The sequence below is a fragment of the Primulina eburnea genome, chromosome 2 (genome assembly GCF_022965805.1).
Source record: "Primulina eburnea isolate SZY01 chromosome 2, ASM2296580v1, whole genome shotgun sequence".
Taxonomy (NCBI): Eukaryota; Viridiplantae; Streptophyta; class Magnoliopsida; order Lamiales; family Gesneriaceae; genus Primulina; species Primulina eburnea.
This window is the reverse complement of record NC_133102.1, coordinates 43,473,274-43,499,778: the sequence shown is the minus strand read 5'-3', so window position 1 is coordinate 43,499,778 and position 26,505 is coordinate 43,473,274. Positions and strand designations below refer to the sequence as shown.

At 36.8% G+C, this 26,505-nt stretch overlaps 5 protein-coding genes across 13 annotated transcripts; 3 read left to right on the top strand and 2 right to left on the bottom strand.

The window, feature by feature from the left end:
* Positions 1 to 5,690: 5,690 nt before the first annotated feature.
* Positions 5,691 to 7,601, top strand: LOC140823422 (RING-H2 finger protein ATL7-like). Of its 3 annotated transcripts, XM_073184762.1 has the most exons (4): positions 5,698 to 5,883; positions 6,420 to 6,495; positions 6,909 to 7,006; positions 7,085 to 7,601. In XM_073184762.1, the coding sequence occupies exons 2-4, from the start codon at positions 6,421 to 6,423 to the stop codon at positions 7,434 to 7,436; spliced, it is 525 nt and encodes a 174-aa protein (XP_073040863.1). In that variant the 5' UTR covers positions 5,698 to 5,883; position 6,420; the 3' UTR covers positions 7,437 to 7,601. The 3 variants fall into 3 exon arrangements, with proteins under 3 accessions (XP_073040864.1, XP_073040863.1, XP_073040862.1); XM_073184763.1 differs by lacking the exon at positions 6,420 to 6,495 and having other exon boundaries at positions 5,691 to 5,883; XM_073184761.1 differs by lacking the exon at positions 5,698 to 5,883 and having other exon boundaries at positions 5,890 to 6,495.
* Positions 7,602 to 7,941: 340 nt separating this feature from the next.
* Positions 7,942 to 10,597, bottom strand: LOC140823423 (two-component response regulator ARR12-like). 6 transcript variants are annotated; one of them, XR_012116214.1, is made up of 5 exons: positions 10,210 to 10,597; positions 9,927 to 10,079; positions 9,302 to 9,576; positions 9,144 to 9,206; positions 7,942 to 8,914 (listed from the first exon to the last, which is right to left on the bottom strand). XR_012116214.1 is itself a non-coding variant. In XM_073184764.1 (3 exons), the coding sequence occupies exons 1-3, from the start codon at positions 10,349 to 10,351 to the stop codon at positions 9,383 to 9,385; spliced, it is 489 nt and encodes a 162-aa protein (XP_073040865.1). In that variant the 5' UTR covers positions 10,352 to 10,597; the 3' UTR covers positions 7,942 to 9,382. The 6 variants fall into 6 exon arrangements, 1 of the variants encoding a protein (XP_073040865.1); XR_012116215.1 differs by having other exon boundaries at positions 9,149 to 9,206; XR_012116212.1 differs by having other exon boundaries at positions 9,144 to 9,576.
* A 561-nt stretch (positions 10,598 to 11,158) lies between these two features.
* Positions 11,159 to 14,814, bottom strand: LOC140823421 (flap endonuclease GEN-like 1). 2 transcript variants are annotated; one of them, XM_073184759.1, is made up of 8 exons: positions 14,525 to 14,814; positions 14,111 to 14,287; positions 13,404 to 13,574; positions 12,941 to 13,122; positions 12,579 to 12,825; positions 12,319 to 12,448; positions 11,623 to 12,095; positions 11,159 to 11,544 (listed from the first exon to the last, which is right to left on the bottom strand). In XM_073184759.1, exons 1-8 carry the CDS (start codon positions 14,717 to 14,719, stop codon positions 11,293 to 11,295), a joined length of 1,827 nt encoding a protein of 608 aa, XP_073040860.1. In that variant the 5' UTR covers positions 14,720 to 14,814; the 3' UTR covers positions 11,159 to 11,292. The 2 variants fall into 2 exon arrangements, with proteins under 2 accessions (XP_073040860.1, XP_073040861.1); XM_073184760.1 differs by having other exon boundaries at positions 11,280 to 11,544; positions 11,682 to 12,095.
* A 2,060-nt stretch (positions 14,815 to 16,874) lies between these two features.
* On the top strand, positions 16,875 to 20,793 carry LOC140823420 (UDP-galactose/UDP-glucose transporter 2-like). Its single transcript, XM_073184757.1, has 7 exons — positions 16,875 to 17,352; positions 19,087 to 19,115; positions 19,344 to 19,545; positions 19,626 to 19,868; positions 19,949 to 20,050; positions 20,141 to 20,248; positions 20,409 to 20,793. Exons 1-7 carry the CDS (start codon positions 17,227 to 17,229, stop codon positions 20,664 to 20,666), a joined length of 1,068 nt encoding a protein of 355 aa, XP_073040858.1. The 5' UTR covers positions 16,875 to 17,226; the 3' UTR covers positions 20,667 to 20,793.
* A 2,906-nt stretch (positions 20,794 to 23,699) lies between these two features.
* LOC140823419 (uncharacterized) lies at positions 23,700 to 26,323 on the top strand. The gene is given in 3 exon segments (XM_073184756.1): positions 23,700 to 25,081; positions 25,185 to 25,586; positions 25,589 to 26,323. Coding segments are annotated over 3 exon segments (1,482 nt in total). The 5' UTR covers positions 23,700 to 24,471; the 3' UTR covers positions 26,059 to 26,323.
* The last annotated feature ends 182 nt before the right edge of the window (positions 26,324 to 26,505 follow it).

Here is a 26,505-nt window from a genome sequence, read left to right as displayed (position 1 = left end):
ATAGAGCAACAACGTGTCCCATGATTGGGGCTTTGTTAGAAGTGGTGGTGTAGTCAAATACTTCTTCAGCTCTTCGAATGCCTGCTGACATTCCTCCGACCACTTGAACCCCTTTCCCTGTCTTAGAATTCTGAAAAAGGACAGACCTTTGTCTGCAGCTCTAGAAATGAAACGATTCAACGCAGTCATTCTCCCCATTAATTCTTGTACCCCTTTCACACTTCGTGGCGGACTCATGCTTAAGATCGCATCTATCTTCTCGGGGTTTGCTTCTATTCCTCTTTGTGAGACCATGAATCCAAGGAACTTGCCACCCCGCACACCGAAAGAACATTTTTCCGGATTCAGCTTCATTTGATACTTTCGTAACACTCCAAAACATTCTTCGAGGTCATCCACATGCTTGACTGCCTGAACACTTTTCACAAGCATGTCGTCTATATATACTTCCATGTTCCTCCCAATCATGTTTGCAAACATCTTGTTCACCAATCGCTGATATGTTGCTCCAGCGTTATTAAGTCCAAAGGGCATCACCTCATAGCAATACATCCCTCGATCGGTGATGAAACTTGCTTTTTCTTGATCCTCGGGTGCCAATCTTATCTGATTGTACCCTTGGTGGGCATCGAGAAAACTGAGCAGTTCGCATCCTGCAGTCGAGTCAACCAATAAATCGATTCGAGGTAATGGGAAAAGATCTTTGGGGCATGCCTTGTTTAAATCAGTGAAATCTATGCAAAGACGCCATTTTCTTTTTGGGACCAGAACAACATTTGCCAACCACTCCGGGTATGACACAGGTCTGATGTAGTTGGCTTTTATGAGTTTTTCAACTTCTTTGGCTATACGTTTGTTTTTCTCCGGGCCAAAAGACCTCTTTTTTTGCTAAATTGGCTTCATCTGTGGATTCACATTAAGGTGATGGAGCGCGTACTTAGGGGGTATCCCAGGTAATGGCCCGTCACCCCAGGCGAATGCATCGGCGTTGCGTTGCAAGAAAGCTACTAAAGTGCTCTCTACCCCTTCTGACAGATCGGATCCGATCTTGAGGGTTCTTTCCGGGTCACCTGGTACTATTTCAATGCGTTTGAGAGCCTCCGCTGCAGTCATTCTTTCTCTATCCTCTGACTCTCCCTCTACGAGGTGTACTCCATTGTCGCTTGAATCTTGCTCAAGCTTTTGCTTCTTCCCTTGTATGGAATCTATCCCCGGGCCTTGCCTCCTCCGAGTTTCCACCGCGTCTTGCAAAATAGAAGCATGACATTCTCTAGCAAGCCTGCTATCTCCAACTGCTTCTCCTGCTCCGTCAGAAGTCGGGAACTTCAATTTCATGTGATAAGTGGATGCGATGGCGCGAAACAAGTTTAGGCTTGGACGGCCTAGTATTACGTTGTAGGCCGAGGGAGCTTTCACCACTAGAAACTTTACCATTTTCGTGCTCCGCCTTGGATAAGATCCCAATGAAATGGGTAAAATAACCTCTCCCATGGCTTCAACCACCTCTCCTGCAAAACCGACGAGAGGTGTTTTCACTTGCGCTAGCTGGACATTGCTTAGACCCAGCTTCTGGAATGCCTCATGAAAAATGATGTCTGCCGAGCTTCCTGAGTCTACCAATATTTTTTTCACCCAAAAATTAGAAATCGTAGCAGAAATTATTAAGGCATCGTTGTGTTCTCCCCGAGGGGATTCCAAATCCTCACCCCCAAAAGTCATGTCAACATCTGTCATCGATACCTCGTTTATCGGCTGAATCGCGGCTAAGTGCGAGGAAGTGTGATCTGTTCTGGCGGCGCGCGCGAGATTTTTTCTTGCACGGTTTGAATCCCCGCAAGCGGGCCCTCCAGTTATGACAGATATGATGCCCCCAGTGGGCAGGTTCTCATCTCTATGCTTGGCCTTCTCGCTCATCTCACCTTGTTCCTGTCTCTGCCCACGTGGACAATCGTCGTCACGGCGCCTATTGTCTCGCTGCTGACCGCGACGCCTATCCACGTAGTCGTTTAAATATCCTCGCTTGATCAACTTTTCTATCTCAGCTCGAAGGCTGAAACAATCTTCGGTGGAATGACCTTTATCTTTGTGGAAACGACAATACTTGTCAGATCTCTGACGCTTAGGATTTTCCTTCATTGGACGAGGGGGTTGTAACAAACCCTGTTGCTCTGCCACTACCAGTATCTCTGACAAGCGTGCCTTCAAAGGAGTATACTGGAGCCGTGGGCTTTGAGCTATTCGCTTCTCCTCTCTTCTTACCGGCCTCTCTTCTTCCCTTCTTCTTTTCCCCAAGTACCGCGGCTCGATAGCCTCCTCTATTCGTATATATTTCTCAGCTCTTTCCAACAATTCCTCCAATGAATTAGGGGGTTTTCCAGCTATCGATTCCTTGAATTTCCTGTGACGGAGGTTCTGCTGTACTATTCCGGCTAACAGGTCATGGTTAACATGGGGAACTTCATGCACAGCCTGCGTAAATCGCTGTACATACTCTCTCAGGCCCTCACCGTCTTTCTGAATTACAGTAAACAAGTAAGCTGCAGTTTTTGGGTACTTCTTATTGATAGAGAATTGGTGGAGGAAACGCTGAGTCAGGTTCTCCAAACTATCTATGGTCCCTGAGGGGAGCTTGTTGAACCAAGCAAGCGCTCGGCCAGCTAGCGTAGTTCGGAAGATCTTGCAGTAAGCGGCATCGCTGATATCGTACAAGTCAGCTTTCGCATAAAATTTGTCGAGATGCTCTTGCGGGTCACCTGTTCCATCATACTCTGGCAAGTTGGGGATTTTCATTCCTGCTGGCAATGACTCAGCCAATATGGCTGTGGCAAAAAGGCTCCGCCGAGCAGGTAGGACGGCTACGTGGCTATCTTGTCCACTCAAAGTGCGCGATCCATGTGCGTAAGTAGGGAGCGTGACTCTTTCTCTATGTTTATGGGGTCGATGTGTTCGACCATCGGATTCAGCTTCTTTGTGTGCCCCATCCTTGTTCCCTAACGTATTGTCAGGGTCATGAGAAGATGAATTGTCTCCAGGAGTTGTCTCACCGGTATCAGTATGTTGGCGGTGCGCTAGCGCCTGGGCCACTGCTTCGGCCGCGGCGCGAGTGGCTGTCTCTTTCACCAAGGCCTCCAACGCTTCGCGGTGATGAGCGTCTCTTGTTGCGGAGGAGGCTGAGGCAGGCGTCCCTCCCTAGTAGCATCACGAGAAGAGTGCGAACGAGTGTGCATCCTCGAGTGACGAAGTAACTTTCCCACAGACGGCGCCAAGCTGATGCAGCTAAATAAATGAGTCGCGTAGACTGCACAAGCGAGATCTGACTGGTTAGTAAACTTGTCCACTTGGCCCGTAAAAGAGCTCGACTGGCTGGTAAACGGATCCACGTAGACAATACACGATTAATTGCTGGGTGTCACCAGCGTCACGAACACTCGTCAGGAAGCGCCGGGAGGATTCCCGGCGTAGGCACTCCGACGCTCAAGTCAGTAAACAATTCAGAGAAAACTCAGAGAACTCAAGAGCTTCAGAGGAAAAATAAGAGCATACCTTGAATAACGAGAGACATCCTCTATTTATAGGAATTTCGAGAGTCCCTAGTGGGCTTGGGCCTTAACAAGCAATTTGGGCTCTAACATTGAATAATTGGACTATCACCAAAAATTAAATAGGATATTACCCATCAGATACCATGTTAAGATTGGAACTTGGACCTAACTCAACCCCAAAAGCTAGCTCTAGGGGGGAGGATTGCCCAAGACCATATATACAACTCTCAGGAATGTCAACCTACCGATGTGGGACAACTAACACTGGTCATCTGCTTCTTGAAGCAATATTAAATACAAAATTTACTGGACTTGCTGGAGAGTTTCATCTTGTCAATGGAAATTGAAACAGACACCGAATCAGATAGTCAATATCATCGGGAAAGCCTAGAAAAAGGTAGGAATTTGTAGTCACTGGTTACTACAAAGAGATTTTCGACTCCGTCATGGCAGCATTACCTTATGTTGTGCCACATGAATTTTGTTCCCTATATGTTCTTTAATCCTGATGGTTCAAGAGTTGGGAATTACAATGATCTTGTATATCAAGTTTCATTGCAGGTGAAATTTATGATAAAACATCCAGTTTTATGAATTTCACTACTTGTTCATTTTTGGTGATGATGACAGGAAAAGTGCGATGCTGCTCTTGGAGATATCACTATCACAGCAATCCGTTCGATATATGCAAACTTCACATTACCACATGCTGAAGGAGGTCTTACAAGCGTAGTTCCGAACAAGTATGAGGATGAGAATGGTATATTGACTTTTGTGCAGCCTCTAACCAAAGAAGTGTGGCTTACCACTGCTTTACCTCCATTGCTCTGGCAATATGGATACTTGCACGTGGGATAGCCGACCCCCTGGTCAAAATTAAAAAAAAAAAATTAATTTTGATTTTGAAAAAGAGAAAACTCTAAAATGGACAAAAATCCAACTAAGGGACTCAGTATGTGTTACACTTGATATGATTATAAAATAATATAAATTGATTTTCAGAGTTAAAATAAATGTAGAATGGGATTTACAATAACATAAATTGATTTTTTGTATAAAATCATATTGGATATAAATACATAAGATATAACATAGAGTTACATTCCGTTTTATTCAATAAAATTGACATTTAACTCGTTGTTTTTAAAACGGACCGCTCAACCGATTCGACCCAAAACCGACCACAAGTCTGGTTCGAATTTAGCCTAAACATCGTTTTTACTGTTAAGCCAATCAAGAACCGATCAGAACAATCAAATTAGTTTAATTCTTGTTTTTACATTTTTTAAATTTTTTAGAATTTGAATATTTTTTATATTTTTTTAGTATGATAATTTGGATTTTAAAATTGGTTTAAAATATTATTTTAATAATATCAGAACTTATTTTGATTTATTTTTTTAAATATAATATAATTATATTTAATCACATATATTTTGTTTAGATTTTAAACTTGACAAATATTTTTTTTGTTATTTATACACGTATTTAAGATTTTAAAATTTATTTTTTATCATATCATATCATAGAGTCGGTCTCACGTGAGACCGTCTCACGGATCCTAATCTGTGAGACGGGTTAACCCTACTCATATTCACAATAAAAAGTAAGAAGCTAATTGAGAACTAAAAGAAAATGAGTGGGTATTATATGAAACCGTCACACGGATCTTAATCTGTGAGACGGGTTAACCCTACTCATATTCACAATAAAAAGTAATACTCTTAACATAAAAAATAATACTTTTTCATAGATGACCCAAATAAGAGATTTGTCTCATAAATACGACCGTGAGACCATCTCACACAAGTTTTTGCCAAAGAAAATATACACAAATAATATCCTCTATCTTTTTTAAGATTGAACCAACTCAAGTTTTGATAAACTTTCCATAAATTTGAAGGAATACCAAAATCCTGAAAATCCACTTAATTAGAGTCATAAAAATGCCTCAGTAGCTGATTAAGCATGACTTTATGGCCAAAAAAATCTGGATTTTTATGGCAATTAGTGGCGTGTCTGACCTGCCATTGTGGTGTCAATTGTGGCTTATAATTTTTCAGTGATAATCTCAAATACAGTGAATACCTAAAAAAATATATGCAACGGAACTAACTCCAAGAATCCCTGTCAAGAATCAGCCTTTCTTTTCAACCTCCCACAGAATCAACTTTATTTTTCCAGTTGGAACTTTCTTATTTCTCCTCTTTAGCCGCCAAATCCCGAGGACCCCTCTCCTCAACCGTCGATTTATATATATCCATAAGACCATAACAAGTTGGATCCTTTGCTAAGGTGGACCCAATTGAAAATGCAAGTTCGCAGAGCCAAGAGAAATATGGTAAGACTCTTCTTACTTTATACTCTCATCCATTATGTGTGACGGGTCTCTGCTTGATCCATTTTCAGTCCACTCCAAGGGCTTTGGGATCCATTTAGAGGAACCAATCTTGTTTCTTGTTTGCCCCTTTTGCAATACTGGTTTGCCAGTGGTCAAATCTCCCCGTTTTTTGATGAATCTCGATCTTTCCCTTTTGAAGATTGTGTCTTTTTTATTGGCGTAACATTGTTTTTGTTGTCGAATCTTGATTTTGATGAGTATTGCGGTTGTTTTGATGTGTTCTTGATGTGGGATTCACTAATGGTTGACTTTAAGTGTAGTATTTCAGTTCTCATAACCTCGTTGTTTTATGAATCTTGATTTGGGAATTTGTTAGTGTGTCGTTTGGCATTTATTTTCTATGGAATTATTTTGCTAGTTTATCCTCTGGATTGTAGAAATAGGAACACAGATATGTTAGGCTCAGGGACGAATCTGATTACCACGATTGTTGGCTTTAGTATGAGTGCAACTTTCATTATTTTTGTGTGCACTAGAATGATTTGTAGGAGGCTCCGCAGGATGGAGCAGCAGCAAACGTTTGAGATCGACTCGAGAATCGATCTTGAGCTGGTATGTTTCATGCTACTTCTTTGAGGGATACTTTTACAGTAAGAATTTTCTGTCATTGGATTTGCGGACTATCATCATAATGCATCTCTGGTTTTCCTCAACTCTTACGAGAACAGCACTGATGTGTGCCGATTGGCTCGGTTTTAGGGGAGTTAATAGAGAACAAATATATTATCGAAGTTCAGCAATGTGTTCAGCAATTTGTATAACTTTATAAATGAAAGCAGCGATGATTTTGCAAGTGTTTTCGCATCTATAGTGTGCTTCATAAGTTAAGCTGCATGTCTTTGGTAAAGTCATATGATTTTAGTCTGCGACTCATCCGTGCAAAAAACAAAAATTCTTTTGATTTTCTACTTTGCAAATGCCAAATGCGGTAGTCCTTGTATTATTTTTCATTTTCTTTTTGGCAGCAAGAACATGGGGGTAACTACCATGCTCCGGTTGTAATTGATGCGATTCCGACTATGAAATTCAATCGGGAAGCATTCAGTTCAATGGAAGATGCGCAGTAAGTCTATTATGAATTTCAGATACAACGGGAAATTGTTTTCTACTCGAGAAATTCAGTATTCTTTATCCAATGCAGATGTACAATATGTTTGGCAGAATACGAAGAGAAAGAAGTGTTGAGAATTATGCCAAAGTGTGGTCACACTTTTCACCTGTCTTGCATTGATACTTGGCTCAGAAAACAGCTGACCTGTCCAATATGCCGTCTTTCGGTAGATGAATCTTCCGAAAGAAATCAGGGTCACACAAATACAATGTCTACAGCTGGATATTTTGACAGCTCCGAGATCACAGTTGAGCATTCTCAGCAGTGGCTGCTACCAGCTATTGCTCATGCAGTAGGCAACCGAAGCAACCAAAGGAATGCAGATTCTGTTTCTGTTGACATCGACTCGAGGGTCTATGGAGAAGCGACATTGAGGTCATAATATAACATTCCTGCAATTTTGATTCAATCTGATTGTTGCGTCTGAAAGTTCGCAAGAAACCTATTGGGGAAAATGATAAGCATTTGTGTACTTATCACTTGCGTTGCAAAAGCATAATTTAGACATGTTTGAATTTTTTTATGGTAAATCATGTTTCACATTTCAGAGGATTGGGCTTGTGTCCAAAAGTTCTTATTAAGATTTGGATGCACAGCAGCATCCCCTGGAGATGGAGTGTACCCAGGTGTTTATCCTCTGCAATTATTGTACCAACAATCTACTTATGGTATTTAATCTGATTCTTTATTTTGAAAAAATTGAGAAAAGATCATAGTTTGTCATTGAATGATTTCTTAAATTAAAAATGATACTGATTAGATGATTTTCGTGACATCAAAGAACAAAGAACACACACATACACACACATACGCACACAATGTTGGATGATTTTCGCGCTTAATGTGGTGATGAAGCTCCCATGTTGGTGAAAAGCTCAAGTGTTAAGGCGAGGAAACAAAATTGGGTTGAATCTGGATAACGGGTATGTGAGATTCTAACAAACTAATAATGATATATTTCATGTCTTGTCTTTGCTAAATTAGCAAAATTAATATCAAAACGTAGGAAAAATAACATTTATATGTTTGATGGATAAGTACCATCTTGTTTAAAAAATGTGTACTCAAATTCTTGCCAATCCATTCGAGGAAATGCGTTTCCTGACATATCCATCAGGACATCCTCAAATCCTTCTCGTTGGTCCTCCAAGGATGAGTTTGCACCAAATTTTCGTCTTGGTTATTTCCCTAGATGGGAAATAAATTTCTTGATCCGGATTGTCATTCCGTGACTCTCCGAAGTCAACGGGTTATGAAACAGCACCCCATTCTGCAAATTTTTTGATTGATCGAAAGACTCTGGGGAGACTGATGTTATGGCAGTCTGATCTTCAGTGCACAACACAATCGACTTCTCATAACTTGTCAACCTGTATCCCACAAACCTGAAGGTAGGTTTAGAACTCGTAGAATTGTAAGTCAGAAGAATGTTCTTCGTCTGATCACTATATTTTTATTTGAAGTCAGAAGATTCATCATGCGACATAATTACACACAGAAGGAAATGAAATCACGAAAATATATAGTGATCAGACGAAGAACATTCTTCTGAGTTAACAATTGATGAAGTTATTTTATTTGAAGTCAGAAGAATGTTCTTCGTCTGATCACTATATATTCGGAAGCTGGAACTTAGCTGAACGTTCTACACCCAGTGATCTGTTAACCGTGAAGCTCTAAAATTATTGTAATGGTTCATCTCACCAAAGGGGTATTTGTTCTGTGTGTAATTATGTCGCATGATGAATCTTCTTGTGGATTCTTTAGTATTGTTGGGCATGGATGATCTCTTCATGGTGCTCGTGCCAGGTACTGAACGAGAGTGACTTCCTGAGCTCGTTTCAGGCCATTGCGAAATTTCTGCAGAAAGATTAAATTGCTTGTTTCAATGAAGAATTCTACAGCATGTTCGCTGGAAGCAAAAGCGTGCGTAGATTTCGCATAATCGTTATTTATGATTTGTTATTGAGACTTATTGGTGCATATATTGTCATTTATTAAAAAAAATAGGAATTTAAATGCTAATGCAATCATTCAGATGAGCAATAAAATAAAGATTTCATTGTAGTAGATGATCATCTCAAAGAACCTGACGTTTTCTCTTCGAAGCCCCGGTGTCCCATAGCCTTTGCGATTCTCTTCGGAACTGCACCTGCTTCCCAAAATGTAAGAAACAAGTGTCACCAGAAACAATTGTCAAGAATTTTAGGACCAAGTTTTGATGTACAATGAAGACATAAATCTCACTTTCTTATTCTATAATATTAATGGCATCCAAGAATTTCTGATTCATCTCTTTGGTCCAAACAACTTTTTGTTTCTTTTCCATTAATAGAGATTCATCTTTGCTGCATTCACCGGATGATGATGGAGTGCTCTGTGATATTTTCTCGGACTTTCTTTGTCTAACGCAAATCGCCAGAGGTTATGAATGTCATCACTGCTTAAGTTATTCAAAATGTATGCTGAGAAGTTGCTTGGTTGGGTTGTAGGCTCCATCTTTGCCTTTTCAGGAGACATCACTGCAAATAACATGTGAATAATCGTTTAGTTGAGGTCGAGTTTTGTGCCATACCGAAGATAGACTCGCGATCAAGCAATCAAATTTTACTCAGACCAATATTTCGAGCTCAAATTTTAGACGGGCTCAGGTGAAACAAACTCGAGCTCTATTTTCTTTTTTCATTATTAAATATAGATGACAACTTTCTGTCTAAATGCCCTGTAATACCATTATTTAAAATTCAAAATCGTTATACTTCAGTATATAAAAAATTATATCTTATATTAAAATTTAATCTACGTAGACATGCAATTCGAAGGAAATGGGTGTGGGGAGTCCAAAAATTTGAAGAACAAAATGCACGCTTACATTTGACAGGAAGATGAAGCTTCTTCTTGATATGTTTCACAATCTCAATCCCATTTGGTCCTAACCTTTGAGCACTTGTCAGGACAAGTTCTATCCTCTCCTTTGTCTCCCATATGGAATTCAAAACATCTAAATCACTTCCAGTAGCCAACACTGTAACACAACAAAGAAATACAACTAAAACACAATTTTAGAACTATCAACTAGATTTTCTTTTTAAAAAATCAATTGAAAAGAACAACGGCCTCTACTGGAATACTCCATCGGAGTTTCAGTGTTCTACCTTCATAGCTGGTGTGTCGAAGCAGATCGGACACAATTCTAGTGCAAGTAAGATCACCATTAGCAACATGAATACAAATTCCTCTGTTCCCCATGTACAAGTTGAGATTCCTTGATGTTTGCTTCCAATATTTTGAGCACATAGAAATAAAATAATTTTCTTAATTTGTTTCCCTAAAGAAGAACCTGTCTCCGTCTAGGGAAGTTTTGGGGTCTAGAATAATATATGGTCAAAATAAGTTTATTTAACAAGAGACAGATGCAACGGAGAGACTGAGAGAGCATACAACCATGTATATGTCTTGGATTAAAAGATCAACAATCTTCATACAAATATATATAAACTTATATGTATACATGTCACACACACACACTCATATATATATATATATATATATATATATATATATATATATAACAAGAGACAGATGCAACAGAGAGACTGAGAGAGCGTACAACCATGTAGATGTCTTGGATTAAAAGATCAACAATCTTCATACAAATATATATACTTATATGTATACATGGCACACACACACTCACACTCATATATATATATATATACACACACATGTAACACACACACACATATATATATATAGTTTTGCCATGTTATCCACCAATGAAGTGTCATTCACCTATTGAATGTGATATATAGTTTTGCTACACTGTCACCAGCCATGCATACTTCTGTGTCCACCAATGAGATGTGCCTCACCTATTGAATGTGTTGAAACATATCAAAATTGTACAAGGTGAGAGATTAATTCTACAAGGGTGAATTTTTTTTCTAGTTCACCTTATGTAAATCCATAAAAAATTGCATTAATTGGTAACTAAAAAAGGTGATTTGTGTAAACAAGTAAATGATTTTACCGTTCACGACACTTAGATTGCTTCCAATAAATGAAAAGGATTCAAGCATAGAAGCAGGCATATAAAGAGATACATTTACTCAAGAAAAGCCAAGACATGCTAATCACAAAGGATTATTTACACTTTCAAGAAGTATCGTCAGACAAAATCCACAACCATGTAAGCTCACCCGTGGATTTACAGATAACAATAAACATAATAAAGCAGCTTAGCCGAACAAGAGTCGGCGCCTGACAGACTTGGAATATCTTGAACCAGTCTCTTTCCTTTTGCCTTCAGTCGAACCATGACCATTCCCTGTGTTTTCCTCGTTCTTGTTTTGGCAAAGAATTTTGGAGGAACTATAGAACTCGGTAATGCTTAGCTGCAAACTTCGTGAGGAGGCTGACTCTGAATTACCGGTTACTGCTTCAGACCCTGAGGTGCATTTCTTCTTTCGTGATTTCATTTCCTTCAGTTTCTGTCGCAACAGACGCAACATCATTATAAACATAAAGAGTTGATCAATTTTTTACTTGAGAGGGAGATGGATACTAACCTTTTCTTCAAAAAATTTAGAAGCTCTTTCGGGAAAAGCATTTTGAATGAGCTCAATACCTTCATCTGTGGACAAAAAGCAACAGCCATCTTGAAGGCGAATATGAGGGACGTCTGGCTCTTCGAGAAAATCAACTGATTCATCAACTTCCCCAGATTCCTCCTCTTGTTGTATATCAGACTCTTCAAGCATTGTGTGTGAAACAGCGCCAAGCGTATTAACAGCTTTCTTCCAGTTAACAACAAAGAACTCATGCCCGTATCTTATTTTAATACGCTGAATGCTGTGGAACTCATACTGTCCATATAATAAGTTATTCGTTAGGCCGGAGGCCACATCCCGCAGATATAACGTTGATAACATTGGAAGCAACATTTTCTTAATATACGATGGTTCCCAGTTTTGCATATAAGTCAGGTAATCAACCAGCAATTCCGTCTGTGGGCTTGTGAACCTAATGGACGGCTGGTCATCTGCCACAAGTAAAAAAATTTGTATTCAAAATTCCCGCCAAAACAAATATTTTGAGAGAAACAAAGACCTTTATTTACGAAGCAAACTGATGTCAGGTAGAGGATTGAAATAAGTGTTCAACGGCAATTACACAGGCCCGATCCTTCTTATTTCTTCATTATTATTGTGATGGTCTTTATTAATGGATGAAATATACAGCAACTATAACTTAAAATCACGTACCAATCCCATTATTTTTGCTCAAATACATATGGATAATTTCATCAATAGGAAAATCTCTCTCTGAAGCAATCTTTCGGCAGACATTAAATCTCCAAGCCTCGATTTTCTTGTTTTCTTTTTCTTTCCCGCTCTGGCATCAAACACCAAACTCAAATTAAGATCAGAAAAGCAAAAGGAAAACATATGATAAAAAAATGAAGTGTTCAAGACTAATGATTTAGTGTTAGAAAAGGACGAAAAAAGCATGAATAAAGGCTTACAAAGTCGCATGATGAACAGCCACATTTAAATCCTACCGACTTCTGCCAGCAACTCTTGCCAGCAGGCGAACTGCAATATTCACAAGAAAATTTGAGATGAGCCCTTTTGTTGCCGGGGTGCCCACAATGTGAACAATGAAGAAGTTTAGGCTTTGGCGAATATTCATCAGAACTTCGTGCAAGTTCAGCTTCAGATTCAATATTTCCCTGGACTACCAGTGGATCTCCTTTTGCTATTTTATTCAACCTGATCAACATGAAAGAGATTTTCAAACTTCATTCTGATTCAAACTTCCAATGAATAAAAGCCAGATACAAGAATGTGAGAGAGAGTGCATATGCACATGTAATTGAACACAAACCTATCCAATATTTCTTCTTCACTAAAACATTTGACAAAACGAAGAGCAGTGTCAATCCCAATTCCCTGGACACCACTCAAATCGTGATCACTTCCAACCAACAGAGAAACAGCAATCAAATGCTTCCTCTTAAGACCAAGACCAGCCTCAATGTCAGCTACATGATAGCATTCAAATGGCTCCTGTTCATTAAAAGAGTGTTGCGAAATTATTATAAAAAAAAACAGATACAACATACCAACAAATACAAATTTAAATAATTTTTTAAACTTTATACTCTCATGATTATTTCAAGCGCAAATATGATATATCGTCTATTCAAGCTTTAGATGAATCAAAAGATACTTTCTGAATGACATTCAGCTCTCTTTCACTTAACATCTATAAAAAGAATTTAGTATGCCTCGGAAATTATAGAGAACAAACAAAATCAAGTTTATTTTGAATCCGATCGAATACTCACTTTGGAGTTCGGCTGGTAACGCTTGATTACACATTTGGCCCCATAAAGGAAGGCATCGCTGTCGGCAGTAATACAAGCATCAACATGTCCTTCACTATTTAACTGTGCACAGAGTGCTTCAGCTTCCCCTTTCGCTTTTAAAACTGGCATTCCCAGGAGTTCCAGCAATTCCTACCAGAACACATTTACAAACTCTGATAAGCTTAAATCCATTTTATGAAGGACTTCTGACATCAGAAAGCAGTCGAGCATTAACTCACTCCATGGATAAAATCATGAATAACAAAGTTTATATTTTTCTCAAAGAATATATTTTTAACTAAATCATAACTAGAATTTATTCAATCAAATAATAATCTGCTTGGTAATTTTGTATTGACAAGAAAGTTGACAAGTGATTAACAATAAAATGAGCATTTGCATCTATAACTAGCATTTGGATGGAAGAATTTCAAAGTTCGCAATTTCAAATCCATGATTTGAATGGATCTTATTTGTTTGTTGCCTTCCGATTCCGCAAATTTCAAATCCTTCCTTTTAGGATTTTATGTCGTTTCCGTCAAAATGATTGAGTCCAAGTCCTTCACCCCAAATCCCAAGTTCATATCGTCTTTCAAAATGTAAAATTTTCAGTCCAATCCCAACTTAAGTCGCATTTCCAGTAAATTATAACTTTTACAATAAAACGACACAGCAACTTCACTCACCACACATTCTTCCACGCATTTCCTAAATGACCCGTTTCTCTCAACCGAGACACCCTCTTCCGCCTCCAACTTGCTTGATAAGTCCGAGCCCGATGCTCTGCAATACCGTGCTATCCTTGCCCGAGACTTTAACGGGGATGGGGTTCCATCAAGTACAAAAACCGGGTAGGCTCCAAACTGCAAATTAATCACACACAAATCAAACCCTCGTTACCACCAAATCAATTTTAACCTCCCCAAAAAAACCTACACACACAAGATTGACAAAGGCGCACACTGGAATCAAAACCAGTAAACTCCACTCAAATAGTCAAAAGCTCTTCACATACAGCCTCAAATAAACTTCTTGTTTCAATCAAGACAAAATTCAACAAAGACATCATCAATTAATGAGCAAAAGAGGGTTGTACGTACCTTGCTGAAGAGATTGACTGCACGGAAGAAGGTGAGGCGAATGTGGGGTTTACGAACATACCCTTTAACGGCAGTTTCATGCTGGACAATCCAGTACGACAGGTCCACCGCAACCCGTTTGTTCCTCAAGAAATCGAAGCCCTCGAATCGGGCATAGGGTTTAAGCAAATCCCAGAAATTTCCCCCGACTCCCATTGTATTTCTGGCGCGAAAAGAAGGGAAATTGCAGATATATTGAGAAGTGGGTCGAAGTGAACTGGGGAAAAGGACGAGAAAAGAATAATGTTAATTTTGGGATTTACTTGTTTCCATTTTTCCCCCGAGCACTAGCCGTTATTAGTGGACATGGATCTTCGCTAATTTATGGGCCTTAAACAAAATGGCTCCTCCAAAGCCCAAACATGATCAGTTTTGGGCTATTCAACCCATTTCTATGATTTCTTTGAAATACAGTATTTGAGTCCAAATCGATGTAAAGATATCGCAAAAACAAAAAAAAAAGGGTTAGAATTCAAAAGTTTTTATTTTGATTATATATTTAAGAATTAGTCAAAATCTTATGTGAGACGGTCTTTTATTTAGGTCATTCATGAAAAAATATTATTTTTAATGTTAAAGTATTATTTTTTATTGTAAATATGGATAGAGTTATCCGTCTCACAGATAAAGATTCGTGAGACCGTCTCATAAGAAACATACTCTAAGAATTTCATATCTAACAACTATCCATATTATTCATAAACATAGGAATAATAAATATCAAGTAGCTCAACATAAAATTTAAAAACAAGAGATTTAAATCTCTTAATACGCAACAAGAAGAATAAGCTCTTGTTACGTTCAAAGCACTCACTCGACTCAAGCTACATAATGGGCGTCGATCTTATGGAGCTATATTCATGAGATAAGTCAAACCGATTCATATATACAATGAAAAGTAATATTTTTCATGGGTTAAGACGAGTTGAATTTATGTCTCACAAAATTGATTTGCGAGACGGTATCATACGAGTTTGTGTGTATGTGTATACAGTTTTGATATATTGCATATTCACTGTGAACACCGCTGAAATGCCATCCAAAAATCAATGTTAAGTAGGTTGGTTTCACCTCGTTTACCTACTACACATATATAATTTTAATATGTTGTTATAAACTCATTATGAATATTGTAAAATCAATGTTAAATAATAGGTTGGCATCACCTCGTTTATCCACACACACATATAATTTTGATACGATATACATCTATCCACAATAGTTTGACATTTTTTGCATGCACTAAATGAAAAGCACAATTTTTGGGGTGCCTAACTCTATCTTCTCTTGCCTCCCAAGTGGTGTGTTCGAGGGTTGAATTCTAATGGGCTTTAAAAAAAGGCATTATGGGCTTGTACTTCATGGAATAATATATGTACCTAACTATCTCCTCTTCCCCATTTTTTAAAAAGGCAGGACGGGCATGCACTTTTTTGGAGTAAAATTTGTACCTGCATACATATTCTCCCCTATCTCGGTTTTAACAAGATATTATAAATTTATAGAGACGAAGAATCTTTGAAATCAACATATAAAAGAGTGAGATTTTCCGAATTAATAAAAGGAGAGACGTGGGTGTAAATGAATTAAGCCGAGTTACAACATATATCAGTTGACTAAAAATAATATTCATTTCGTGTTTGAAATCATTGGATTTGAGCTAAATTCAATTAATTTGAACTGAATTCGAGCACAAATTATTTTATTCGTTCGCTAAAAGCTCACGAGTTTTAATATTTTAATATGTTCTGAATAATATATTTGGATTTTTTTTCGATCAATTGTTCGAATAATTCATGAACATACTGGAATTCGTGTTTTAAATTATTTAATATTTATCTCATTTGCAACTTTTTTTTAAAAGGATTGCACCTTAAACTTCCGGACATACAAAAATACTTGCAAAATTTGCGTTTTAAAAAATGAAATTGTAATTTTAATCTTTTTCTTATATCAGAGTTATTAGATGACATTATTAAGACAAAAACTTATTGAGACGGTCTCATGGGTCGTATTTGTGATACAGATCTATTATTTGGGTCATCTATGCAAAAATATTACTTTTTATGTTAAGAGTGTTAATTTTTATTGTGAAAATAAGTAGGGTTGACCTGTCTCCGTGAGACGGTATCACATGATACTAACTCCTATTAATTTTGCAGTTTTCCAAAAAAAATTACTTGCAAGATCTTTCGTGGTCCCCATCGAAGTAGGCGATTTGACATGCGTTAATCCGCAACATTCCACCCAATATGCCTTCGATTTCTCCCAAATTTGCTAGATTTCTCCCTCACTCTCTGTCTCTCCAAAAGTCGGATCCTTCAAGCTCAAAGAAATTTACGTTTTCGTCGTTTACTCTCTTCCGTAATCCATACAACACACAAATGACACAGTAAATACGCAGAGTGTTGTATGTATCGGGACTTAAAATATCGTTAGAAGAATCCATATTTGTGTAAATTCTTGTGCGTTGACGTAGTGAAGACGATACGCTATCATTAAATTCGCTTGCCCATTTTTCTTTCGCCTCCTCTCCCTACGAACCCGGAAGTCAACATGCAAGAACCACTGAAATCATCTCCCATAAAAACTCTGACTATAAGCAAATGCTAGGAGAGATTCTTTCGGCACGGAAAAGGGTTTTCTTTTAGTCGCGAAGTGAGATGAAGAACGAGGAGCAATCACGTTCTTTGTTCGGGATTTCACTCACGGACCGGCCGAGATGGCAGCAGTTCGTCATCTGTTCTGCTGGGTTTTTCTTTGGGTATCTTGTTAATGGAGTCTGCGAGGTTTGTTCAAAATTCCCATCTTCTCTCTGTATTTGGATAAAAAAATTGATACTTTATTGATTTTAGAGATCTAAAATTACTTCTTTTTTGTTTTGTTTTTGTTTTGAGAACCAAGATGAAATTTGAAATGGTTTTCATTTGACTCTGACTGCTGCATTGCTTACTTGCCTAGCCCACCGGTAGTCTTGTTTTTCTTTAAATGAAAATTCAAATTTTTCCGATGGTTTACCCCCATCTGTTGACCAATGTCACTTATTTTTGACCATTTTTCGGGTTCCGACCAAATTGTAACAAACCCACTAGAGCCGGCAAAAAAAAAAAAAATCAAGCTGATTTTGTATTTCTAAAGAAACTTGGTTGTTGGAGGGAGTTTATAAATGTGTATATATTATATTATATATTAAAAATTATGAAATGGTAATTGGTAAGTGCTCTCCTCTCCGTGCCAGTTGTTCTCGTGCTGATTGAATATGATAAGAGAGATTGAATTATATATGCATATCTTTGAGCTTCTATTTATTAAGTCGACCTGTTGATTTTTCTCATATTCTTGTCTGTGCCGGTGTTTTGATTTTTTGTTATTTGATTATATAAAAAGTGATTAAAAATAAGCTATTCTGATAAAACAATTGGGTTTTTTTCTTTGTTGGTTTTAAGTGAAAACGGTGTTTTTGTTTGCTAGTTTGAAATGCTTGGTCACCCGTGTCATTTTCAAGATATTTATATGCATTTTGAACATTTCAGTCAACTGCCATTTGGTGGTAAAAATTTGATTTTGATGTCATGTTTGCGATATAATTTTACAGCTACCAACCTGCTGTCATTTTGATTCTTACCTTGTAAAAGATGTATGTATCCTTTCTATATCAATTATATATAAAAAATAGATTTTATTTGTAATTTTCATAGCCGTATGTGGCTCAGTTAAAGATTTTTCGTTGGCCTCTGGTGAGATGATAATCTTTGTTGCGGAGACACTATACTACACCAAAAAGAAGATCTCTCTGTGTATGTATAGCCCTTAGATAGGATGTGATCCACCTGTTGTCCCCACCTTGAAACATATGGGTCTCGACCAATCCGAAGGTGGGGGGACTACATTGAGAGATCTTCGTCTTTTGTAGCATGGTCCAAACCCTTGTGTTTTTCGTCATATATCATGTTTAGTAACTAACTACAACCACTTTTGAAAATTGGAATATATTATATGCCGTTTGAGTATGTATATATATCTATATATACATACTCATAAATAATTGCAAGTTATCATCTGCATTTTAAAAAATTAGCATATGTGATCCCTTTCAATCAGACAAGCTTGTTAGATGGTTGGTCATAAGAGAACGCAGTGGTCTCAGTTAGATTAACTGAGAGACGGCGGCTTAACTAAAGGTGAAATGCTTGTGTCGTCTTTTGTTATTTGATGAGTTCTTATCGAAAGTTAAAACTCTTGTGAGGAAATCTTCTTGTAGCTGAAAATGATTACGATTTCAGAGTACTCCTAGTGTTGGGACAAACATGTGTTTAAGACCTTGTGATCGAGGACCGAATTCATGTGTTTCTAAAATTTCTAAGTTTTGTTCGAAACACATGGAGTATGCGACTCTGGTAATGGATTGTTGGGATTTCAAAAAGTATGTCATTTCTCGATCAAAGCATGCGTGGTTTATTATTACAACAAACTCCACCGTTTCTTAGTTTTAAGTGTTGACTCGTTTCTCATCCATTTTTCAGGAATATGTGTACAATAGACTCCAATTCAGGTCAGATTCGGTTCACTTTAATATGTGAAACTTTTGTTCGATCTTGAAGTTTATCAACAAGGCGGACCGATTGGGGGCCAGCGGGAGACATCATCTTCCAAGTTAAAAAATAATTTTCTAAATTATACGCCAAGTTGCTCCTCGTGTATATTCCTGGTTCCAGCCTGGGTCCGCCTCTATTTTCCGGCAATGTTGCTCTGATGAGTTCTGTAATTTGTTTGAATGTAGTTACGGATGGTACTTCACTTTTGTTCAAGGATGGGTATATATCCTTCTGATATATTTACAAGGATTCACCACCAAGCAAATGGTGAATCCCTGGAAGACTTATATTAAGCTATCAGCTGTGCTAATGGGTTCGAGTGGACTCACCAAAGGTTCTCTGGCTTTTCTAAATTATCCGGCACAAATCATGTTCAAATCAACCAAGGTAAAAAGGAGTGTCCTATTCTTACACTCAACTTCCATTTTCTTGGCTCATGAGTTGGCCATTGAGGATTTTCGTCTCAGGTTTTACCAGTGATGATAATGGGGGCCTTCATTCCAGGTTTGAGACGGAAATATCCACCACACGAATACGTCTCGGCCATACTTTTGATAGTGGGTCTGATTCTTTTTACCTTAGCCGATGCTCAGACTTCACCCAACTTCAGTATGATTGGTGTCATCATGGTATCCGGTGCATTAATCTTAGATTCGCTTCTAGGAAATCTCCAAGAAGTTATCTTTACCATGAATCCTGAAACGACGCAGGTCAGATATTTATTTACACGTAAAATGATACCATCTTGTTGTCCGTGTCTTTTTACTTTTGATACTTTGGGCCTTGGCAGACGGAGATGCTCTTCTGCTCGACCCTTGTCGGCTTGCCTTTCTTGATTCCACCTATGCTTTTCACCGGAGAATTATCCAAGGCATGGACTTCTTGTTCGCAGGTATACCTTATACGTCCTGTGAAATTACTATTTACTGGATCTTTTTAATGACCTCTGAAAACCGAGAAGTTAAATTGAATTTTTATGCAGCATCTTTATGTATATGGAGTTCTTGTTTTTGAAGCCATGGCGACCTTCGTTGGACAAGTATCGGTCCTCTCCCTTGTCGCTCTGTTCGGTGCTGCCACCACTGCTATGGTACATTCCCAATCTTGTTTCGTTTATTGATCATTATTGCATCACAATTTATTCAAAATGAGTTAGGTTCCAAATTCTTGGCTACATTAGAACAAAGTTGGTGTTACTTACTAGAGAAGATATTGGAGAAGAGATTTATTAGCCATGTCCAATGTAACAGATAACCACAGCACGGAAGGCGGTCACGTTACTGCTTTCGTACATGATCTTCACGAAGCCTTTAACTGACCAACATGGGACCGGGCTATTGTTGATAGCAATGGGGATCGTATTGAAGATGTTGCCCGAAAACAAGCCATCCGAGAAAAGGGCGAATTCTCAGCGCGATGTTGAAAATGTGCTGCGGGCGGAAGAGAGTTCAGATGACAGAGTTCAAGTTGGGAGTGAGGAAGAGGAGGAAAGGAAATCTTTGGTTTGAGAGTCTCTTGTTATGGTTTCATGTTTGTAAGCTAAATTCAAGTTACAAATGGATGGAAGCTTGTTTAAACGAGAGGGTATATTACCAAAGAAAAATCCATTTAAGAAATTTTGGACTAAAAAAATGAATGAACTTTTTTTTAAAAAAAAAGTAATTAAATTTGACTTATTTTTCTTTTAAAAAAAATATGTTTGATTATAATTTAATATCAAATTGAAAGAATAATCTACTTCCTATATTATGTTAGAATTTAATTTGATTTTGTTTATGTACCTAAAACCAATTTGGGTATGCTTATATGTATATTTAATTATATACATTATAGAAAATAAAAAATTTCGAAGATAAAAAATATTTAAAATGCATATTTTATCATATTAAATAAACTTTTAAAATCTCAACTATAAACTAAATAATATCGAGGGATTAAATTAGTTTCTGAATGTTTGTTTAATTTCAATCCAAACTTTTAATGTAATTATAGATAATAGTTTTGTTAAAGAAATGATATTTCTACTAACACAAACTTTAGTGAGATGATTTCACAAGTTAATTTGTGAGAAGAATCTTTTATTTGAGTTATTCGTGGAAATTATTTTTTATGTTAAACATATTGCTTATTCTTATAAATATGAGCAAAGTTGACTCATATTATGAATAAATAATATGGTGCATCAAACATTGAATTAGATTGGATTAAAAAATAAAATGGGAGATTTTCTTAAATAGAATTCACACAAATACTATAATCAATTTTAGTATTCAGTTAAATTAATTTACTAAAATAGTCTTTTTATCATATCAAATTGCATAGATATCCTCTATCATTTAAACTCTATTCACCATCAATTTCTTTATCTCAAACTCTTTATTTGTTTTTCGCAATTTCTCGAATAATCTTATGAATTACATGCATTTTGACATAGAGTAGTGATAATTTGAGATAATTCTTTTGTCGAGTATCATTTTTATGCATTTAATTTTCTTGAAGGTTTGTTGTGCATACTCATAAACTGTTAGCATGGAAGAAAGTAGAGACTAATTGAGACCATCAGATTTTTTGTTTATATTTATATAAACTCACATTGATGTAATTATTATGTTTCATAACCATCAGTGATAGGTGATTTTGTTTATATTATGTTAGATGAGCAATAATCGTAATTAAAATATTATAATATTAGGTGATTTCGTATGCACTAATTCAAACTAACAATTCATAATTTTATTAAAATATGTTTATTGGTATAAGTAAGTAGTATTAAAAAAATTAATATATTATAAATTAAATAAAACAGAACAAATGTTAAATCAACTATTAAAGAGAAATAATAGATAATTAAATAAATGAATCACGAAAGTGGTACATGTGTGATAATAGAAAAAGAGTATTTTAGGATTTTTAAATTAAATAAGACATAATGAAAAATGTGTAATAAAGAAGACCATTTTTAAAATTTATGACTTTGATATAGATTAGAATAATCAATTTCTCAAAATAATATTGTGAATCAAACGGTACCTAAAATTATAAAATACAAAAATATGGAGCAACTAATTTATTTCATAACAATATTTTCCTGATATTATTTTACTGTTCAATTTTACGAGACAAATTAATGAAAAATATTATTTTTTATATTTATTAGTTTCTACTCTAAATATAGATTCGTCATATCATTTAACAAAAAAACTTACTATTTTTTTAAAGTCTTCTAAAAATTTATGTAAAAGTATTTTATTGTAATATTAAAAAATATCATACATATCAAATTAATTCATATACACGTAAAAAATAGTAATAATATAATTTTGAGTAAATCTTTTACGAAATTCATGAGTCTTGTTGTATGGTAAATCCTTTCACACACAATTGATGGAAGGTCTCATTTAGTTATTTATACAATTTTCACATATTAAAAATGAAGGAGCCCAAATTTATGGGTTTATCCTATATCTCCTCCGTCCTTCCACCACTTTCACCTCCGCCTGCGCCGGCCGTTGCTCATCTCTCATAAACCAGAGGATAGGGTTTGTTGAATATATTATTTAGGTATGAGAATCTTCGTATTTCGTTTGTTGTCGTTGGTGCGGTATCGATACTTTCATGGTGACGATTTAACTTCAAAAATACTAAAATCAATTTCACTACTTCGATTCAAACTTTTAATGATTCTACCATGTGTTTCGAATTCCGAAAATTTATTTCCTAACTGTAATTCTAAATGTGGGATATTTCTGTTTTTGTTTTTGGTTATTCATTCAATTTTAATTTCATTTCCTGTTGTTAAAGCTTCGATCTTCATAGGATCATTTCGGAATATGAGGTTAGGCGCAGGTGGGGTTCTTAATTTTTCAAGTTGCACAAATATTTGAGTCGATCTATATCCACCACTCAAACATGATGCGAAACCGAGCTTTATCATGAAAATTGCAGTGCATGTAAATGGAGAAGCTATTATACTGAAAAGAGCTTTTTTATAGACAATCTGGTCTTTAGTTAATGTCATGCATTCAACTTGTTAGCAGTAATATAAACCACAGGACGAGAGTCAATGCTGAGGCAGTAGAAAATATAGCACCAAGTAAAATTTGAAGTATCAGATACGAATATGATACACGGATACACGTGTCGGATACCTCAAAATCCGTGTCGGTGACTTTGTTTAGGGCTGACCAAGTGTATATGTTTTGGACACAGGGAGGACATGCCATAGATACGATGTGAATATGTTTAAATTATAAATATTTAAAAGTTTTAGAGCTGAATTAAAAAAAATTAAAATTTTTAAAGACTAAAAGGAAAATAGTTTAAGAAAAACTGGGCTGGGCTTTTAAATCACTCACTAGATTTGTCCGTCTCTTTCATTCTATTTCTGCTGAAGCGGCTCTCAAGTCTCAATTCAATCGTGTCGCCCTTCTTCTCTCTTTCTGCCGCCGCCGCAGTTGCCGTCGCCACCTGAAACTGTCGTCGCCGCGTGCAGCCAAGAGGATAGTAATGTATTTTGCATCTCTCTTACCATAAATAAATTAACTTTAATTTTTTTTTTAAAAAAATCTCTTGGCTATACAGCGAGTTTTCTATCTCTTGTTTTACTATTGGAAAATAATTTTCATGCATCACAAAAGAGTTTAATTTTATAACATTATTTGTAAGAAAGAGGCTTAGAAGTGTTTGCTGCCACGTAGCAGCTTTAGTAGTTTATCTTTAGGGTTTGAAATGTTATCTCTGCATAGATTTGTGTTTATCTGAGTGCATTGTGTCTGTGAGGGTGGCTCAAGGAATATATGAAGGAAAACACATTTATCAGATGTTGCTGCTATATTATGCTGCAGTGTTTGATGAAGTCCCAATCATAATCTATATGATAATTGTGATATTTATTCATAACCGATAAATAATTTTGAATTTCATGAATCACTCCTATTATGTAATGCCTTTGGCCGTGTCATGAATAGTAATTATCGTAACATATGTTGCATTGTGCAATTCATTATTCTATCTCTGCTATACTTAAATCACATATTTGTGTCAGTTAAATTGCTTTATGCATTCTTATTATTACGAAATAGTTTGTGTATTATATCCATGATTAAGGATCAGTTTGATGCGGATAACTAGAGTAAATAACTGCATTGTTGTGCATTGATGCGTTTTTGGCTATTTGACGGTGCAATGGTCCTGTACTACTTGTTTATTGTCATTGATAGACAATGTGTTTACAGGATACTACTTGTTGATTACTGAAAATTAAGTCAGAGAGCCTGGTATTGATTCTTTTGTCATTTTCCTATTCAACTGCATATGATGGATGGCACCGTGTCGCTAGACCTTCCTGTGCCAGGCAATATACTTCAGCCGTTGTTAGTTGCATCTGATGCTACTACTTTAAATGAAGCGCTGGAGCGTCTCATTGACATTGCCAAAACCTGTGATGGCAGGTTGGACCTTGCTTCCAAGTGTATCATCTTGCCAGTTCTCCAACTATGTCAAGCCCTATTGATCCCTTCTTGCCAACACCTTATTTTGTTATCCCTACAGCTACTCAGAAACTTGTGTGCTGGAGAAATTAAAAATCAGAACTTATTTATTGAACTAAATGGCGTTGAGATTCTTTCAACTGTTGTCACTTTTCTGCGGCAAGCTCCTGGTTCTGATATGCGTGCACCCCGTGTATTGTTGCAAATTATAGGAAATGTTACATTAGCTGGAGAATATCATCAGCATGTTGTTTGGAATCGATTCTTTCCCCTCGAATTTGTAGAGATGGCTAGACTTCGGAGTAGGGGAACATGTGATCCTTTGTGCACGGTCATCTATACATGCTCTGAACATGACAACGGTCGATTTGCTGACCTCTGTACTGTTGAAGGGTTGAATATTGTGATAGAAATTATAAGAACTGGTACAGCAGGTAAACATGATGTTCATTTTTAAATTTTACATGTTTGTTTGTTTTCTAGTGACGTAGAAGCACTGTCATAAAAGGAATAAATGTCTCCAATTTGTCTTTGCAGTTGGGTTCACAGATTATTCACTGAAATTTCTTCTCTCAAGAATTTGCGTTGAAGAACCTCGTTTTTCATTAATTTTCTCGAAGTTATTTTCAACAGATGCATCTGAGAGCTGTGACAAAAATTTGTCCACGGTAATTCATTTTGGAGCTGAGCAAGCATATTTGCTAAGTACTATATCAGAAATATTAAATGAACGAGTAGTGGAGATTGCTGTTTCCGCTGACTTGGCTATCTGCATTTTTGAAATACTGAGAAAAGCTATCGGGGTTGTTGATTTTTCCACAAGGGGAACGTCAAGTCTCCCAACAGGTGATACTGATATTGATGTTATTGGATACTCCCTAACTATTCTGAGAGATACTTGTGCTTCTGGTGATCCCGAATTTCTAAAAAAGAGAAGAAAGTAGATGTAGTGGATATGCTAGTGTCATCTGGACTTGTCGATTTACTTATGAGCTTGCTTCGGGACCTAGAGCCTCCAGCTATGATTCAAAAAGCCATGGCGCAGAACAAGGCCAAAGCTGAGGCAACGTCAAACTCAATCAGATATTGCCCTTACAAAGGTTTCCGAAGAGATGTTGTGTCGATTATCGGAAATTGTGCATACAGGAGACGCCATGTTCAGGATAAAATTCGAGAGCTCGATGGGATTCTTCTGTTGTTACAGCAGAGTGTGACTGATGCAGATAACCCGTTCTTGAGGGAGTGGGGTATATGGTCGATCAGAAATATATTGGAAGGTAATGCAGAGAACCAGGAAGTAGTTGCTAATTATGAGCTTCAAGGATCCGTGAATGTTCCTGAAGTAGAGGATATGGGGCTACGAGTAAAAGTTGATCCAACAACTCGACGTGCAAAGCTTGTCAACTTGTGATTGTTCGAGACGGATTATGATGAATATAATGGTACATTAGCATTATAAGTTTATAACTGGCACGAGGGGACAGATGAATTGTCAGGGATATAGGAGCTCGTATTTTGATCTTTCATCAATCTGAAAAGTTAGTTTCACTTTAATCAAATCGAGTTTCCATGTTTTGGCGTACAAATTTGATTTTATCAAGTATTTTCCTTTTAAAAATGGCATTTTGATGAAAATTTTCTTTCTTTTTGTTTTTTTCGAGCGTTTTCTTATATCACTTGATTCCTCGGACAAATTTGAAATTTTCTTTGTTAAAAGTATTGGTTTGATGGTTAATTTTTCATCATTTTTTTTAATCTGCCGACCATTTGCAAAAATGAGGTCCCTTTATCTTTTGGTGAAGCATAAGAAAATTCAATCCAAACTCCCAAATGGATGATGGAAAAATGGCTTGATCTC

What these genes read in the sequence shown, in the direction of transcription:
- LOC140823422 (XM_073184761.1), top strand. Translation starts at nt 6,337, where the DNA reads ATGTTAGGCTCAGGGACGAATCTGATTACCACGATTGTTGGCTTTAGT. An exon ending in CGAGAATCGATCTTGAGCTG is followed by an intron (nt 6,496 to 6,908) that starts GTATGTTTCATG and finishes TCTTTTTGGCAG; the next exon opens with CAAGAACATGGGGGTAACTA. An exon ending in AGTTCAATGGAAGATGCGCA is followed by an intron (nt 7,007 to 7,084) that starts GTAAGTCTATTA and finishes TATCCAATGCAG; the next exon opens with ATGTACAATATGTTTGGCAG.
- LOC140823423 (XM_073184764.1), bottom strand. Translation starts at nt 10,351, where the DNA reads ATGTGCTCAAAATATTGGAAGCAAACATCAAGGAATCTCAACTTGTAC. An exon ending in TCGACACACCAGCTATGAAG is followed by an intron (nt 10,080 to 10,209) that starts GTAGAACACTGA and finishes GTTGTGTTACAG; the next exon opens with TGTTGGCTACTGGAAGTGAT. An exon ending in GCTTCATCTTCCTGTCAAAT is followed by an intron (nt 9,577 to 9,926) that starts GTAAGCGTGCAT and finishes TGTTATTTGCAG; the next exon opens with TGATGTCTCCTGAAAAGGCA.
- LOC140823421 (XM_073184759.1), bottom strand. Translation starts at nt 14,719, where the DNA reads ATGGGAGTCGGGGGAAATTTCTGGGATTTGCTTAAACCCTATGCCCGA. An exon ending in AATGCGTGGAAGAATGTGTG is followed by an intron (nt 13,575 to 14,110) that starts GTGAGTGAAGTT and finishes GTGTTCTGGTAG; the next exon opens with GAATTGCTGGAACTCCTGGG. An exon ending in GTTACCAGCCGAACTCCAAA is followed by an intron (nt 13,123 to 13,403) that starts GTGAGTATTCGA and finishes TTTAATGAACAG; the next exon opens with GAGCCATTTGAATGCTATCA.
- LOC140823420 (XM_073184757.1), top strand. Translation starts at nt 17,227, where the DNA reads ATGAAGAACGAGGAGCAATCACGTTCTTTGTTCGGGATTTCACTCACG. An exon ending in TACAATAGACTCCAATTCAG is followed by an intron (nt 19,116 to 19,343) that starts GTCAGATTCGGT and finishes GTTTGAATGTAG; the next exon opens with TTACGGATGGTACTTCACTT. An exon ending in TCATGTTCAAATCAACCAAG is followed by an intron (nt 19,546 to 19,625) that starts GTAAAAAGGAGT and finishes TTTTCGTCTCAG; the next exon opens with GTTTTACCAGTGATGATAAT.